Source organism: Oculina patagonica, chromosome 11 (genome assembly GCF_052425735.1).
Source record: "Oculina patagonica isolate OP01 chromosome 11, crgOcupat, whole genome shotgun sequence".
In the NCBI taxonomy this organism is placed as follows: Eukaryota; Metazoa; Cnidaria; class Anthozoa; order Scleractinia; family Oculinidae; genus Oculina; species Oculina patagonica.
The window spans coordinates 17325866-17344826 of NC_135768.1; the positions used below are offsets into that span (position 1 = coordinate 17325866).

The following is an 18961-nucleotide window of genomic DNA, read 5'->3' on the forward strand; positions in this document are numbered from 1 at the left end:
AAAAAAGCATCAACGCCTCTGTTTATGATGTATTAGCCCACGGATACCTGATTACCAGCTAGGCCTCAGCTTATTTACAACTGATATTACGCCAAACAAATCACTAAATGTTTGTACGCATAACGGACCTATGAACCACATCGAAGCCAACAAAAAAGCTGGGAAATTGAACTGAAAGTCTGGTCACTTTCAAAAGCCATTTGCAGCACTCAGGGGCTCGCGCGCTTTGATAAAATTTATTCGAATTGTATGATTTATGTTCGTACAACGTACCAATCAAAAGCCTCGAAAAGGTATAATATTGCCTTTCGGTGATATCTCCCGCTAGACACTGCCGTCCATGTTAGTTTAATAGAAACCAAGACATATCATAACGAAATACGGTAAATGTAGTTGTGGTATAACATGATTTCATCTCGAAAGCCAATTGTATATTGGTCTAGTATTGTTGTAAGTTTGGCCGCTATTTCGTCGCCTGATCATCACACGTCTCACACACATACTTGCTGAAACAATCGATTACCGCGACTGAGAATGGAAGAACTATATTAACCTCACGCATGTTTGCGGTTAAGGTAGTCGTGACAAAGTTTTGCAACGGATCTACAGAAGTGTCTGGATCGAAGTTTTGGAATCTTTATTGGTTAAATTTACGGCAATATCTTAGCTATCAGTTAATTTCAGTCCTATACATTTCTTTTTTTGTTATCAGTAACCATTTCGATCAGTTGAACGTTAAAATAGGCTTTACCAATTCTCAATCCATTAAAAAATTGTTTGCATGGCCTAGAAAGACACAATAAATTGTTTGCAAACACGGTATGTATAACAAAACATAGGTGGAATTTCGAAAAGAAATGTTTGCGGAGGGGATCACCAAAAAAAGGTTTGCCGAGGAAAATTTTTCATACCCCTTCCAAGTTGTCCAAATCAGATGAATGCTAAAATCTTTACCAATTCTTAATCCATTAAAAATACACACAGACCATGCTGCTAAATATATATTATATTTTATTTAAAGCCGAGCTTGTTGGAGTTGGACAAAAGTTTTTGAATGTCCAACAAATGGTACCCCTTTCCTCCTCAGGACGTCGACGGCCATAGCGCACAGCGCCCTACCCCGGCGGGAAAGCACAAGTCTGTTAAATATTAACCCATTCAATTCATCCTTAGCCTTGCAACTCGCCGCAAAGCACAGCAAAACAGACTGAAATTCCAGATCAAAATTCAGCAAATACCTAGTTGACCGCGCTTTCATTTTCCAAGTGTGTTTGGGGATATTATTATACACAATTTAACTTTGCGGGCGCCGATTCAACAAGTGGCGAATATTTTCAAATTTTGTACGGAGAATATGCAGGGCCGTTTAAAAGACCGGCCAAGAAATCAACAGGTAAAGGCCATAAGAGTTATGGCCTTGTTGTTGTTATATGGAAATGTCAATGCCCATATCGCGGAGTATGTCTCTGGAAAAAGTGAATTATGTCGTTATCAAATCATGCATGCAGATATGCGGGCGATAAGCGAAGTCATTGAGCTCGATATTTGCATATTGAACGTCCGCGCGCCAGCGAAGACGTGTAGGTCACGGTCAGTTGAAATCACGGCCCGCGAGGTTTTACGGCGAACCTCAACGAAAGAAGCCCTTCTACTACTACAGCGACCAGTGCAATGCCGTCATAACTTGCAAAAGTGAGCATTACATCTCATGAAAGCCATGGATCCGCCGAGTTCTGCGGTTTATAAAGTGTTTGTACTCGTTTTGTCGACCTTTATCGCTTGTTCTCGACTTGCAAACGGTAAGCGTAGCGTAAAGTTAGTTAACTTTAGTATTTACAGTAACCTAGCTAACTGAACCCTCAAATGTAGTTAGTATAATCATTCTTCTACCCAACTGTAGTATTAAATGCACTGTTTTGTTTTCTTGGCGCAAGGAATTTGCGTCGTATTGGGGTTTTTGTAGATTTATGTTGAGCACTGGTGTTGAAGAACGTAATCTCTCAAATGTACATGAGGTCACGACTCGCCGTCGCGTATTATGTCATCCGATGAACTCATCTTGATCTCAAGCCAAAATTTTGTGACTTGATTTAACTGAAAGAAGTAAACTTCAGGCTCAGCTTTTAATTATGAAGCAATTCGCTTACAATTTGGACAAGAAACCCTTACCGTGCTCGCTACACGTGTTCGCGATTGTTTTCAGCGCTTTCAAACAAACATAACAGGGTAAGGTGAACAGACTATTGTTCAGTCGAGAGGGGTATAAATCGGTTTTTATGAATTATAATTGGATTTATTCATAACAACCTTTCAGTGTTTATAGAAATGCTTTTCAAAGGACTACGCAAACGACACTGAAAGCTACAAATATCGGTTTTGCTGTCGTTTTTTGTGCGCTGAAATATTATTGCTTGTTGTTGAATAATGAGAGCCTAGGCGTGACAAATTGAGACGTTTTTTCTTTGCAGTAAATCGCAAAATAATATACAGTATTGTGTAACTTACTTTGGTGACAAAATATTGTGTATTTACATTTAAACATCGCATTTCAATAATAAATAATTGTTTATAACTTACTTGATAATAAGACCCCCCTGAAAACCTGAAATAAATTTCTTAGGTCAATTCTTAAAATTTGTTAGACGTTTTGTTCTTTGATTTGTAAAACTTAGTGATTGTTTAGTTTAAGGAAATCAATTTAAACATCTTACATTTTTTGGCTGTTTTATTATCATTTATTAGAGTATGATTATTAAATTGTAATGTTATTGTATTAAAAATTATTTTGATTTTTTATTAATATTCAATATATTATTACTTCAGAATTATGAAACATTGAAAAAAATATGTGAATTATTTTTTCTAGGCAAGTTTAGGTTGGGTGTCATTGCTAACAAAAGATTCTAAATTTTATTAATCTGTTCAAGGAGGTATTCAAAAATGGTACATAACTGTGAAAGTCACCAGTGCATACAAGTATTGAACAGTCAAAACAGTCAAACTGTTTTAATATTTGCATTAATTAATGTCATGTATTGATATATGATATTGAATAGTTATAATTTATATCTATACTTCTTGATATGTATCTATATACAATATATCGGCCAGCTGTGTTAAAAGTTTAATCAGTGTTTCTAGAAGAAATCCTTACATACCATATAATTGTCTTTTTGTGTGGTACTATTGCTATTTTTCAACTTGAAGTGCATTCTTCTTACAAACAGATAAGCCTTCCAACTTTTACAAATGTCAATGACGTTTCATTATATTGTTTTCGGCTATTTTAGGTGCCATTTTAAGAAAGCTTTCAACAAGAATTACAATTTTCTGTTTGACATTACCGGTACTTGACTATTTGCAACATTTTTGAGAAGCAAAGTAACTATAATTATGGCTTGCTTGTCCTGTTTAATTATGAGTTCCAAAGTTTAAAATGTAAATGAACAACTCATGCCTTGATGATTAACGATTTTAATCACCAACTAGAATCATAACATTCTTCTACAGTTGACAATAGAGAATGACTCATCACTGCCAAGGGTGAATTTCATGATGCATAAAGCTTTCCAAATGTCTTAAGTAGTTGTTGTTCTAAAAGGAATGAATTCAGTATCTGTATTGAGTGTGGCAACTTAATATAGATATCACATATTTCCTATACCTGGTATAATAAAGGCAATGCAAAAAAATATATTAAGCAATTAATATTAGAAACATCAATTCTACTGCTACTAAAAAAGTTGCAACATCAGTTTTTATAATGCCTTAAATATAATTACACCTCATGATCAGACATAATTAATTTACCCTGGAAGAGTTATTGTCCCATATAATATAAACTTCTGAATGTTAACATAATAATCCATTTACTCCTTCGGTATTTTACTGTTGTAATTTTTGTTGCTCTTTACATAAATTTAAATAAGCACTAATTTTGGCTATACATGCAGTCATTTAATGTTTTTAAAGACTCTATACCAGTTTGGCACTTATGTCTTATAATAATTACGTAACACCCTTAACCGCCATAAATGATAATACAAAGAACTACCGGTAGTACTTACACACATACAGGAACGTTTTATGTTGAGTTGTACTCCCTGCAGTGTGTTGTAAGCACCCTGCCGTGGTGTGTTACATAATTTTGATTTAATTTTTTTCTGCAGTTTGATTTTTTTCTTTGTCTTATTATCATTTTGGTAATCAAAGAGAAGTGAAAGCAAAAATCAATGAAAATGGTTTAATATAAAATTTCTGACCAAAATAGTTTTTTTTATAAACTGCAACATCTTCAGTGTCATAGTACATGTAGCTCTATTAAATTGTCACACTTGATTAGAATTACACAATACACTTGTTAATTACACAATACCGCAATTTCTCGATTAAACCCAGGGTCCCAAATTAACGTCATGTTTTCAAGGTGGAGTTGTTAATAACCCCCTAGAACATTTTTTTATTAAAAGCTGTAGTTGTAATGGCAAGATATTAAATTCAAAAATATTGTATTAAACCCCTTGATTGATAACCACCGGACTCAAATAAACTGACTGTATGTCTGAGTCATATAAATGCCGGGTCCACCAGGCGCAAGTTTGAAATAAATGCCTGGGGCATTTAATCAAGAAGATACAGTATGCCACCTATAATACATTTACTACTTGCTCATTTAGTATAATTAACTTAAGGCAAATTATTTTGTGATTTAATCTGCTTGTTTAATGCCCTGTCTGCCTCTGGCAAATGGATTTAAACCAAAATTATTAATAAAAGCTGATTTGTAAGAGTGACTTTGTTAACTTTATTTTTTTCAGGACTGAATGGTTATGGAGATAGTTATGACTAGAATAGTTATTGAGTGTAATGTTTATTGAACAAAATACTATCAAATAACTTGCCCAATTTAACCCATAACCACTCAGCCAGCCAGCCAGCTGTTTGTGTTCATGATTAATGTGCAGTAAATAATTTTACCATTCTTCTATAAATAGGAGGCTATCAAATAAAGTTCCCAGTGGGTGGTCAGCAAATGAATGTAAATTAGCCTTGAAATCCTGTTATAACATGAACAAGGTGCTCAACATCATTACAAAAATAATAATTATAATAATTTCGTAATTAGTGAACTACAGTAAACTACACAAGCTGTAAAACATCTCATGACTTTATAAATTTTGAAATCCTAAGCAGCACATAAAACCTTTTCTCAATGAAGAACTGAAAGCATTTTAAAATTTATGATAATCACCATCATGGACTAAATATACCATCAATTTCTTTTAAAAAGGCCTTCTCAATTTTTAATTTATAGCGACAAACTGACAAAGTTCTGATTTTTATATAACTGAAAATACTGGAACCAGTAAAAAAATAAATTAGAAGTTAATAATATTGTTAATTTTATTTATTTATTATTTTCTCCCTGAGAATGGTCACAGCTGACTGAAAATTTAGTTCTTATTATAAATTTTATCACAAACATATATAAAACATCATACTTTCAATTGTTCCATATTGCATTCTGCACTTACCAAATCATCGAGATTTTTAAATTTTGAAATCCTAAGCAGCACATAAAACCTTTTCTCAATGAAGAACTGAAAGCATTATCACTATCATGGCCTTCTCAATTTTTAATTTATAGCGACAAACTGACAAAGTTCTGTTTTTTATATAACTGAAAATACGGGAACCAGTAAAATAAATTAGAAGTTAATCGTTAATTTTATTTATTTATTATTTTCTCCCTGAGAATGGTCACGGCTGACTGAAAATTTAGTTCTTATTATAAATTTTAATATTTTATCATTTAGTTGTTGTAATTGTTATCTATCAATTAGCTTCAATCCTATCTTAATTTATACATGTCCAACACCAAGCACCCTTGAGTAAATAAATAAAAACTCATATTCTTTTTATTTTAGGTGATAGCTGTAAGGCTTCCCAATTCCGCTGTGAAGATGGGAGTTGCATTGAAGAGTCTTGGAAGTGTGACACATATCCTGATTGTCCTGATGGCAGTGATGAAAAACAATCATTATGTGGTCAGTAACCTTTCTGTGTACTATTAGTCTTCTTCAATCAGTTTATAGAAGGGATTGGAGTTGCCAGGTGGTTTACTGGTATATTATCAGTACAGTGCTGCAACTAGGAGTGTTGATGCCCTGCGGGGGTAAATTCCGACAAGCGACATGGCCCAAAAAGTAGCGACATAAAATAAAATTGCGACAAACGACAACGCTTATAGAAAAACTTAAATTCCGACAAGGACAAGCAATTTTCCCTCAATTTAGTTACGACAGCGACATGAAGAGCGATAAAACAGCGACACATAACATTTTTAAATTCAGACAAGCGACACGAGGACCCCCCCTGACAGGTCCTCAGTGTTGTGAATGCCCGTGGGGAGTGGGGTACTAATCACAACAAAGTTTTGTGCAGAGAGGCTCCGCCCAAAATCCAAACCTTTATCCTTTGAATTTATATTTACCATTTTTGGTGGAAGTAACCCTTTTATGTACCCTCCATGATTAACGGTTCCCATTGTCATACCTACAATATAATTCTGCATCCGTTTTCTAAAACTTTTCACTTGAGTAACCCCATAAAATACTTGGATCAATCAGCCATTTGGTACTTTAAGTTGTTTGCCTCAGTTATTCAAAAGGCAAAGACCAAGTGAACCCAAAACTGACTTTCAATTTATAGTCCACATCTAAGATTAAAACAAGGTGACAGCCTTGAAGCTATTTTCTTTCATTGATGATACAGTGATTGCTTAATTTTTTTCAGGTGAGGTGAGCTGTTCAGCACTGCAGTTTGCTTGCAGCAACAAGTGTATACCTTTAACATGGCATTGTGATGGAGACATGGACTGTCAGGGGGGAGAAGACGAGAAGGGTTGTGGTAAGTATTGAGGAGTTTCTAGTTGATTCATGATCACTTCTGCACTTTTATCTACTGTGCCAAAAGTCCACACCAAATGAGAATGAAAATCACCCAGAGTTGAAAGATGAGAGATGCACAAGAGTTTCCTTTACATTGTAGGTATAAACTGCTAACATATGCAAGAACATGTTTCAGAGACATGTTGCGGGGAAATGTCACAGCAGCATGCAGTATATGTAGCAAGGACAAAATGACTGCAATGTCATATGAACACAGAAGAAAGTGTAGCAGGGACATATTTCAGGGACACATCCATCAAACTTATTGGCACACGCAAGGGAACTTGTTGCCACGATGTGTCCCTGTACGTTTTCTTGCATGAGTACATGTTGCAATTTCTGTCCTAGCTACATGTCGCAGCCACATGTCCCTGCAACATTTCTCTAAGCTGTGTGTAGGCACCTTAATTTTCCCTCAATTTTTCAGCCCTCAATTTTCAAGCTCACTCTACATGTAGATGTGTACATGTACCTTCAAACTTGGGGAGGGGGTGGCCTTTGATGGACTTGCAGCCCATCGCAGGGGGGGGGGGGTGGAAGAGTGATATATGAGTTTCTATTTCTAGGATTTAATTTGTTGGTGTTTGTTCCAACAGCTGTGAATTGCCTGAGTACTCAGTTCAAATGTGCTGATGGAACTCGCTGTATTCCCACAAGGTGGCAGTGTGATGGAAATGAGGAGTGTGATGATGGCAGTGATGAACTGGACTGCAGTAGGTTCCTAGTTGATGATAATAATGTAAATAAAAAACTTCTGGAGAGTGTTTTCATGTAATACACTCAAGATAAAACCTTGGAACATCCAGAGGTAAAGAATCAAGTCTCAGCAGATGAGGGAAGTTGTTCCAAATAGTGACCCAGAAGTTAATGATTTAAGAGAGTTTATAATGACATTATAATTCTCAGAGAATTGTCTTCTACAGTCACTGAATCCCCAAGGGATTTTTTTTTCTCAAATCTGTTTTAAGGTGAATTCTCAAAGTGCCATTTTTACTGCATGGTCAACAAAATCTTTCTGGCCACTGGGTACATGTACTAACTAGGGCTGCAATGATACACCGGTGCACTGGTGAATCGCGATATTTTTTGTCAAGAAACGAATATTGGTATTTGAACAAAATATTGTAGTATCGTGAAACAATAAAATATTCTTCATCAGCATTCAGAAACTACTAATTTTTATTACTTTTTACCCAAGTCAAAGCTCTCAATAGCGATATATTAAACTGAGGGACAAGGAAGTTTTATTCTCTGCTTACTTCCGATCTCTTATTCTTTAAAGATGTGACAAGTAGTTGTCGACTGACACAGCCTTGTGTGCAGTTTATAAGAACTTCACTTTGCAAATGAGTTTTCGCTTTCAATTTAATTATCCAACACTGATTCCTTTATTAACTGGCTGCTCAAAATGCTTGAAGTGTTTATTTATTATTACATTGGTCAGGGTTTGAGAAAAGATTGATGCAACAAAGTGTTGTTCCTGACAGCTTAGTGAGTTAGAGCTTAATAATTATTGATCTATGCTTATAACATTACCATCAAAGAGCCAAGTGTATCTGTATGAAGTTTTGTTTGAATTAATATTATTTTGTTGTTTGAATCCTCATATAGGAAATTATACTTGTGCCAGCCATGACTTCAGCTGTGCTAATGGAAAGATCTGTATTGCAATGGAGTGGAGGTGTGATAAGGATGATGACTGTGGTGACATGTCAGATGAAGTTGGTTGTGAACCAAGTGAGTACATCATAAATTTTGTAACATCTATTTCTTTTTAATTATGTTTTTTTTTTAATTAAATCTTGCATAAGAAACTTCTACCTGCTAGATACGTGTATCAACTGACAAGAATTCAACCTGTAATACCTGAGCTTCATACAAGATTCTTGCAGTGGCCCTTAGGATTGGTTACTATTCTTGTTTAAATAATCAGACAGAATCTCTGTCAGTTGTGCTTTACAAATATATGTCATCAAGGCAACTAGTTTCACTGCCTGGATCTCTTTTAACTGTTCAGACAGTGGTGCTGTGTACTCAATTTTTTGTTTTGTTCGGAGATCTGTTCAGACAGTGGTGCTGGTTACTCAAGTTGTTGTAAACTGAAGTGTGTCTAATGTCTAGCATGACATAGTCTTAAAATGCAAGGTTTTTTATGTGTACAAAAGTATGCTGGGAATTAAGTTGCAAAACATGTGCCTTGCTGACTTTGTGTCCTCTTTGAGTTACTAAGTGTTCATGTTTAGACACAACTAATCATGCATCATGTTAATTTCTTGCTTGCACATTTATTCAGGTCCACCATGCAAGCCCGATGAGTTTAGGTGTGCAAATGGCCTGTGCATTGATGCATCTTGGATATGTGATGGACAAAATGACTGCAGGGATTTTACTGATGAGCTCAATTGTAGTGAGTAACCTTTGCGTGACTACCATATTCACTTAAAAGCTTGTTGTAGTGATATATCATCTGAAAAGTATATGCAGTGAAGATGTTTCAGGATTCTCACTTGTGGTAGAACGTACTGTAGGGCCCATTTATAATAAGTTAATGTTTTGTACTAAGTATTGTAAACTTGTAAAATTACAGACACAGTAAAATCCCATTTTCTCATCTCGAACCTCCTGATAACTTACACCAGAAGTCATTTTCCTTGGATTTGCTTCACGCGGTCACTGCAAGTGTGCCCCCAGTTAAATTGCAAACTCCTGTTTTCTTGACCCAGTTTTCTTTTTCCCTAGATAGTATATATAGTAAGAGAGTACTGTTTTTGTGGTAGATTAAGAAGGTGTCATGCTTAAAAAAATGTTATGGGGCAAAGTAGATTGTGAATGATGGTTCTGTGTTGACTATAGTAAACTAAATATGGCACTGATATTCAACTTTCTTCAAGTTCTTTCTTTAGATTTTTTTCTAATGTAAACTTTATTAATCACAGGATGATAGAATGCTTATTTGACAATCTTGTCTGTTACCTCTTTCATACTTAGCACAAAGTACTTGCGATGCATCAACAGAGTTCAGATGTTCTGATGGGACATGTATTAACATAAACTGGAAATGTGATGGAGATAATGACTGCACAGATAATTCTGATGAATATGATTGTGGTAATGTTTATAAGATTGCTCTACAGTAGTACATGTACAATAGGGTAGCTACAATCTTGGACAAAACCAGCTGAGAGAAATCAATTTTAAACATTTTTCACAAATGTCTTGACTTGCAAGCGGGTTAAAAACATGTTATCCCCCTCTCCCCCAACTCAATGTTGTTTTATGAGGTTTGCAATTCACAACACGACAACTTAAAATGGGGGATAAGGGGATGGAATAAATGAGCTGTGGTACCAGAATGAGTGGAAATTAGCCAATTATCCCAATACTTCTGTCCAGGATTGTTGTTGGGGGTTTTGGGGTGGGTGCTTTCCATATAAATTCTAAATTTTAAATGGCACTAAGTGTTGTGTAGCGAAAAATATAATTCTGTGATTATATTTTTTGATTATTTTTGGAGTTTTTTTTTTTTATTTTTTGTAAAACATATACAATATTTTTGATTATCTCCATGATATTAGAAGCGTTTCTGTTGTACATCTTTGGATGATTGATTCTTGGTTTTCTACCACCCTGTTGTATAAATTGGATTAATTATCTTTATTAACAAGTTCACAATCTTGTCTTCCAATACCAGCCCCTGTGACATGTCCACCAAACCATTGGCAATGTGTTGGAACATCTCGTTGCTTAGATATGACACAAGTGTGTGATGGAAATGATGATTGTGGTGACAATTCTGACGAGGGCACTCATTGTTGTAAGTACATTGTTAGCCTCACCACGTAGCTGTTCATCATGATCAATTATTATTCCTTCAATGAATATATACCGTATTTTCTCGATTAAATGCCGGGTATCGAATAAACGCCGGGTCTCCAAGTCGAAGTTGAAAATAGGCCCGTCGGGTATTTATTTAAGGTATAATAAGCTGAAGGCATATTAGCCAGATACATATTTGTCAAAAATAACGAATAAAAACCATTGCTTAATAAAAAATCGGGCTCGAATAAACTGCAAAAGACAAATAAACGCCGGGTCCATAAGGCCAAGTTTAAAATAAACGCCGGGGGCGTCTAATCGAGAAAATACGGTATATCAAAAGATATCGTTAAGTGATAGATTTTGGGAGACAAATATATGTACATATGTAGTAAGGCTCTGTTTCCAAGCTCAGAAGCTTACCTTAGCGTGTCTACGCCAAGAGGAGTTACATTTAAAGTTGTTGCCTTTGTCTAACATTTTGTGATTATTGCATTTTTCAGTAAATAAGGATTGCTTAAGGCAAAAAAACTGCAGCCAGCTCTGTAGGCAGACTCAAGGTGGAGCGGTGTGTTTTTGTAAACCTGGTTATGTCTTGGATTCTGATGGCATTTCTTGCAAGGGTATGTGGCAATTCATTGTTCATTTTTGTCAACTTAATTGGTTGTCTTAATTTTGGATCCAAGTAAGTTGCAAGAATTGTGCTGCAGTTATTTGTGACTTAAGTAGCTGTCTTGAAAATGTCAAATGTCGCAGGTTACTTCACACTATGAAAGGCATTACTGCCACATAAAGAAGCTGTTTTCTGCATCAGAATTGTTGGCACAGTTGTCTCTCTTTACCCTCATAGTTTTACAAGGTTGTTTGACAATGTGTGATTTAAAAAAAACGCAGTTCTGGAAGGTAATGATGGAGGTTTGGGTAAAATTCATCTACATGTATCTTGTAGACCAAGATTCCCATCAAATGATGATGCACATTATAAGTTGTTTTGAAAATAAATCTAATGCAATTATAAATTCCATATCTTTGCTATCAAATAGTACATGACATGTTTTTTTTTCTCTACAGATGTAAATGAGTGCTTAACCCTTGGAATATGTGATCATGAATGTTTCAATACTGAAGGCTCTTTCAAATGCTCTTGTTTGGAAGGCTATGTATTTGAACCACCACGAACCTGCCGACCACAGGGTAATATCTCCTACTTTGTGTCTAAATTGTATCATGAATAAATTATTATTCTCAAGCTTTCTGGACTGACTGTTATTTTTATTGTAGGAGGTGAAGTACCCTGGTTATTGCTAGCAAACAGAAAGAGTATACGCCAAGTTAGCCTGAATGGAAAATATTATAACTACGTCTTCTCAAACTTGAGCCGAACAGTGGCCATTGACTTTGATGTTGATGAAGGGAAGCTGTATTGGACAGATGTGACAGAGAATGCCATTTATGGAACAAAGGTTTCATTTAATAAAGATGGGGGACATCCAGGGAAGGTAAGTTGCCTGGTCTTCGGTGGTATTTTGTTTTGTTTTGTTTTTTTTTTTGGGGGGGGGGGGAGGGGGAAGGGGTTGTCACCTCCAGTGTGTTATCAATGGGCAATCAAGTCTTTTCACGGACAACTGATGCAACCCACCCCCCTCCCCCAACCCCACATACATGGCATGATTCCAACACCATTGTTGCATCTGAGGGGTTCAAAATTGTTTTGGCTTCTTTGAAAAAATATCTAGATGGGCTTTGTGACGGAGGTTGCCAATGACCCAATCAGATGTTCAGCATAGGATAGGAGATGCTATGTATGTAACAATTATCCTGCAAAATTATGTGAAATATCGACTGATACTTAACTGACAAGGCCGTTAGCTGAGTTGGTAAAAATAAGATAACATTCTGCAAGATCAACTATTTTATTACTGTTACTCTCTTTCAGCTACATAATCTGGAGACTTTGGATGAAATTTGGCTAACTTTGTATATTGTAGAATATCTGTTATGTACAGATGGCAGATAACAAGGACTAACGGACAATAAAAGGGCATTATTGTGATAATTTGTTGAATAATAAATTAATATTATTGATATCTTACACTGTACATGTATATGTGGTGCAGCACCATCAATTTGCAATACAACAAATACTGTACAGTTGACATTAGTGGGAAAAAGAGAAAGAAATATATTAATAATAGATTCCATTCGTGGGGGTCTTTGCTCCTCGTTGTTGTTCTGTTGTCGCCAGGTAGAAGCTGTCGTAAAAGATGGACTAGCTGTACCAGATGGTCTTGCTGTGGACTGGGTTGCCAAGAATTTGTATTTTGTGGATAGTTCAGCAAAAAGGATCTTTGTGTGCAAACTGAATGGAAGTCATCTGTCATCGCTAATTACTAAGGACCTTGCTAACCCTAGGGGTATTGCTGTTGATCCCAGGGATGGGTAAGTCTTTGAACTAATCTTACTCTTTTCTCTGGTATTTCTTTATTTGTCTCTCTTTTTTTACACAATTGTGAATTCAAGAAATGAGGGAAATGTCATGTCTGTTGTTTAGCGTGATAGTCTAACTAAAGACAGAGTGGTGTGCAGAAGAGATTGTTGTTGTTGTAGGAGGAAGCATGGCTTAGTGGTTAGGGCACTGAACTTGTAATCCAGAGGTGCAAAGTTTGAATCCTCCTCCCTGCCACTAGATGAATTTGCATTCGGTAGTCCTGAATTCAACTCCTCCATGCTTTGTGAATAGCCAGCGTAACTGGCCAGCCTCCTGCCTTGTTGGGATTTTTAACAAGATTATGTTCGATTTGCAATAATATTTGTTTATTTATTTACAGTGTCCACAATTAGCACAGCAGTGGTAAAACATTAATCAAATGATTTGTTTATTTACATGTATTTATTTATTTATTGGAATTTTGGCAACCAGAGTGACTGTAATCCTGTCCGAAGTTGCTAAAGATTACTACCAACAGAACAACAGATTATTATTGTCATTTATTAATAATTTCAATAGCTTGTTATTGTCTTCAGGTATATACAAATTAGGGAGCTTTAGCAAACCACAACGACAACGTGAACGAGAACATCACCAAACAAAAGGTTTAACAAGTAAAATAATAACTCTGCACGTCGTTTTCAATCCAGGTACATTTCTTGGCCGTTTTCTGCGAAACAGCAACGTGAAATGACCAAGTACTTTGTATATTGGAGAACGTGAACAATGAAAGCTAAATTTCCGTATTTCAATTTGGGAAGAACGCTTTCTATACATATTCAGCTTGGCTAGTTTCTAAACCAATAAATACACTGAATACCTCTGGATAATTACGAGATGCTCGAATAAATTTTAATTCTTTTTGTACCAGGCGTTGTCCTCGGCGTCGCTGTCGTCATTGCTAAAGCTCCCTATTATATGAATTTTGGTGCACAAGCAGGTCTGATTTTGGTTTCCTGTATTTGTATGCAGTTACTTGTTCTGGACAGACTGGGGCAAACACAGAATAGAGAGAGCAGGGATGGATGGATCAAACAGAAAAGTCATTGCAAACACCGGCATTTACTGGCCCAATGCACTGACCTTGGATTATCCAGCTCGTCAAATTTATTGGGCTGATGCCCATTTTGACTACATAGGAGCCATGACTTACGATGGTGGAGGACGAAGACGGGTGCTTGGTTATCCAAGTGTTGCCCATCCATTTGCCATTACTGTTTTTAGGAATTTTTTATACTTCTCCGACTGGACGAGGCATGCGGTTGTCAAAGTTGAAAAGTTCTCTGGCAATGAGAGTGGAGTTCTTTTGCAGAATCTTGGACAGCCAATGGACGTTCATGTGTACCACAGTGCTCGACAACCATCTGCTTCCAATCCCTGTAACGACAGCAAATGTGGTTGCTCACAGCTATGTCTTATCACACCCATTCCAACCAGAGGCTGTGTGTGCAGGTGTAAGATAGGTTTTCAACTAGCTGCAGACAAGAAGTCTTGCAATTTACAGGACACCTTCCTGATTTATGCACGGGGAACAGAAATCGCAGGTATACCCAAAGAGGCTAACATATCTGGTGATGCCATTTCACCTTTGCTTGGGCTGGGAAATGCTGTTGGTATTGACTATGATGCCAAAGATCGGATGATTTACTTTTCTGATATTATACGAGACAACATCAGTAGGGTTAGTCTTGTTGATAGAAAGGTTGAAGTATTGGTCAAATCAGTGAAAAATTCAGATGGTTTAGCAGTGGATTGGATTGGTCGAAACTTGTATTGGACAGATGCCGATAAACATGAAGTGACGGTTGCAAAGCTAAATGGATCATTCAAGAAAGTTTTGTTTGATAAAGATGTAGGGAGACCCAGAGCCATTGTTTTGGATCCTTCTGAAGGGTAAGTTTGTTCATTTAGATTGAATTTCTCACTCACAAAAGCCAACATTAATGATAGAAGAGATCTCAAGTTAACCAAAGTGCTAACAAATTACTCATAGGGCTACCATAAATAGGCCTTATGCTTGGTTGCGCCAAGCATAAGGCTCCCAAATTCTTTTTTGAGTCTCTGACGCCTTCCTGCTGTTTTCACTTGGGCATTCAGAGATTTGTATGGAGTCGTTGACTGGTTGTTACGTTATTAATTTTAGCCAGGCAGTACAGTGCAAACTCTGCAGTTCACATAGTAGTAAGGAGTAGTAGTAAAACTTTATCAGCACAGAATCTCTCAGTCTCTGCAGGTGCCATTTGGAAGAATGCTACCTGAATCTTGAGAGACATCAGTGACAGTGACAGTGCATGCATGTAGCTTGCACTGTTAAACAATTCTTGAAGATACAAAGAAAGGTGTGGTGGCCTAATGGTTAATGCACTGGACTCCAGTTTGAGTGGTTTGAATTCAAGCCCTGTTTGGTGTCACTGTGTGGTTGGACAAGACACATGACTTTCACAGTGCATTCCTCAACCCAGGTGTATAAATGGGTACCAGCAAATTGAATACTGGGAGCAGTCGTGCGATGGACGAGCATCCCATCCAGTGGGGGGGGGGGGGGGAGGGGGTAATACTCCTATCCACTTCATGCTACAGAAACCAGGTTAAGCTCAGCCTGATGGGCCATTACCGGGAGGCTTGAATGCATACTTTACATTCACATTATTTGAACATTTAATTTAGGAAGATGTATTGGAGTGACTGGCAATCCCCAGCCAAGATAGAAGTAGCCAACATGGATGGCACAGGTCGTCGCATCCTTGTTCAAGGAGGTGGTCTTACCTGGCCAAATGGCCTAAGCATTGACTACACTTCCAAGAAACTTTACTGGGCAGATGCCAGAACTGACACTATTGAGCGTGTTGATCTTGATGGCTCCAACCGCGAAGTGGTACTTGGAAATATGACACACCCTTTTGGCCTTGATGTTCACAATGGATTCGTCTACTGGACTGATTGGACCAGTAAAGATATTCGAAGGGCAAAGATCAATGATCCTTCTTCTGTTGTGGTATTGAGGTCAGGTCTGGAAGGGCTGATGGAAATCAGAGTTTATGATTCAACAAAGCAAACAGGTGGGTCCTACAGACTGCTCATAGTTGATGACCTGTTACTAAGACACAAACAAGACTGTAATCTCAACATTCCAAATGAACAATAACAAGCATGAAGCATAAAGCAAGGCTGGAGACTAAGTGCACGGTGCTTTTGATTTTGTCAACCTTAGAGCTTGGGAGGCATGGTGACCTAAGAGGGGAGTTCCAGATTCGAGCGCTGGCTGTTGCCACTGCATTGTGTTCTTGGGCAAGACACTTGACTCTTAAAGAGCCTAGCATCCCATCCAGGGAGGTTTTGAAATATTCCTAATCGCTTTATGCTATAAAAAGTTACCAGTTCAAGCTCCGACCTAAGAGTGGTCAAGTTTGGTCTAGAGGTTGGGGTCAAAAATTTTATGTAGGATTAATTATTGTGTGGCATTTTCCACAATATATAATGCACTCACATGTAATTAAAGCTCTGTATCCTCTAATCAAAGTTTAACTTGCTCATCTTTTCTCAGGTAAAAGTCCTTGTAGAAATGGCTCTGATGGTTGCAGTCATCTGTGTCTGTTGCGTCCTGGTGGTTTCACTTGTGCCTGTCCTTATGGTATGCAGTTTGAGTATGGAAGTAACAGAGAATGTATTGGTAAGTTGTTATGCAGGAAACAGGTTTATATGAGAAATGGAAGGTTTATACAATTCTTTGCATCTAAGTGTACTGTACGTCAAGCTCTTGAGAGGTGCAGCGGCGTTATGGTTGCTTGGTTGGTCTCAGAGGTTCAAATGCTGCCTTTTGCCTTTGTGTCGTATTCACACCTTAGCCTCACAGACACTTTACCCTCACAGTGCCTCTCTCTGCCCAGGAATATAAGTTGTTTATTTCGTTGTTTTTTAGTGAATGTAACTATCACCCCAACACCTCGATGTCCACCTAATAAATTTGCTTGCCATAATGGAGCCTGTATTCCTAACAACTGGAGGTGTGATGGTGAAACTGACTGTTTGGATCACTCAGATGAGACAGCATATGCAGGCTGTGGTAAGTGACTGTAAATGTCTGTTACAATACTATTACGAATGTAATAGAATAACAACATGACCTATAGATGGGAAGACGTTGTTGTTTATTAATTCGGAGCCAAACAAGAACGAGAATTGCTAAGAGTTGAGGAGTGAGAGTCACGCAAGAGTTCTTCTGAACTCTCAGTGAGCATGCACGAACATGAAAAAACTCACCCTTCATTACAGTGCACCAGATTCCATAAGAGTCACCGAGATCGAGCACCTGGGAGAGTTTCTGGGGAAACAGCAGGACTTGTAATCCAGAAATCCCAGATTCAGAATTCAACTCCTGCACACTCCTCCAATAGACAACTGGTCAGCCTCCTACCATTTGGGTTTCTTAAGTACCCAACAAAGTTCTAAAGTTGCTTTACCTTTTTACCCTTTAAACAGTGAGACCTTGAACTTTTCTTCTTGTTTGGCCTGAGCCTGCATTGGTTTTACTTTACTTCTGTCCAATTGATTAAACAATAAATTATTTCCAAGGTCGCCCATTAGGAGTCAAACACATGATGTCCCACGCACACGTTGGATGCTAGATTTAATAGTTTCCAACAGACTTTACAGGAGACTAGAAGTAGCTAGGCCATAGAAATGTTGGAAACACCCGTATACTGCTAGCATTAATTAAGGAAAGAACCATAGTTAAGTCTTGGATACCTCTAGAGCTGGTAGAACTCTCAACATTGCATTTTTTTCTATTTCAGCCGGTGCGTCATGCAGTGAGAAGCAATTCCGTTGTGTAAACAGCAGCAAGTGTATCCCTGAAAACTGGTATTGTGATGGGGACAATGACTGTGGTGCAGGAGATCTTTCAGATGAATCTAACTGCACATCTTCCACTTGCACTAACATACAGTTCCGCTGTAACAATGGTAAATGCACTCCAAGCAGCTGGAGATGTGATGGTTTCAATGATTGTGGTGATGGTTCTGACGAGTTGAAATGTGGTAAGCACTATTAGTTAAGTATAATTCCCTGGTGAGCCTGGAAAGTCCCTAATCACGTAAAAGAGTCAACAATGAAATGCTGTGTTCTAACTGCATTATTCTCCCTGGTACAATAACTTGCTGGAGACATTTGGGACTGTTGGCAAACATTAGTTTGATTGTTTCGATTATTTCAAGATTAATGGTGTCACTTTCGGTAATAAGTTATCCAGTTATCAGGGGCTATGTGGGCAACCCCATAGCAGAGTAAGCGGATAGAAAAGAACACTTAAAGTCATTTTTTTTTTGTCCAATTTGGAAGTAGGCAGGTACAAACAACTCCGCCTTGTGGACACCCTTTTATTAGTAAGGACAGAAGTTGAAGTCCCAGCAAATAATTACCTGAAAAAAAATCCCGCTATTACGGACTTCCTCTATTACAGGTGCAACATTTTGGTCCCAAAGGTATCCGTTATAGTGGGAGTTGACTATAGTTACTCTTGCTTCCTGGTACTGGTTCCCAGGTCCTGTCTTGTACTGAGGACCCTGTCAGTGTGGATCTCATTTCATTGCTCAGGGCTGCAAATAATTTTTTCCCCTTGAAAGAACATGCGTCCGAACTAAGTCCCAATTTTGATCGGACAAAACAAAAGTGAGGTTGGACATCATATTACAATACTGCTCGATATGTG

The 18961-nt window shown here is 37.5% G+C and overlaps 1 protein-coding gene across 1 annotated transcript in view; it reads left to right on the forward strand.

Annotated features, from left to right (window-relative positions):
• The first annotated feature begins 1382 nt into the window (after positions 1–1382).
• LOC144630293 (low-density lipoprotein receptor-related protein 2-like) overlaps positions 1383–18961 on the forward strand; it is an 85013-nt gene continuing 67434 nt past the window's right edge. The window contains exons 1-17 of the mRNA XM_078488623.1: positions 1383–1799; positions 5928–6047; positions 6796–6909; positions 7547–7663; positions 8562–8687; positions 9244–9357; positions 9939–10058; positions 10642–10764; positions 11270–11389; positions 11838–11960; positions 12048–12265; positions 13012–13205; positions 14227–15147; positions 15922–16313; positions 16799–16924; positions 17174–17317; positions 18048–18290. Coding sequence (XP_078344749.1) covers positions 1709–1799; positions 5928–6047; positions 6796–6909; positions 7547–7663; positions 8562–8687; positions 9244–9357; positions 9939–10058; positions 10642–10764; positions 11270–11389; positions 11838–11960; positions 12048–12265; positions 13012–13205; positions 14227–15147; positions 15922–16313; positions 16799–16924; positions 17174–17317; positions 18048–18290 — 3406 coding nt within the window. The 5' untranslated portion in view covers positions 1383–1708. The remainder of the gene's footprint in view (positions 1800–5927; positions 6048–6795; positions 6910–7546; positions 7664–8561; positions 8688–9243; positions 9358–9938; positions 10059–10641; positions 10765–11269; positions 11390–11837; positions 11961–12047; positions 12266–13011; positions 13206–14226; positions 15148–15921; positions 16314–16798; positions 16925–17173; positions 17318–18047; positions 18291–18961) is intronic.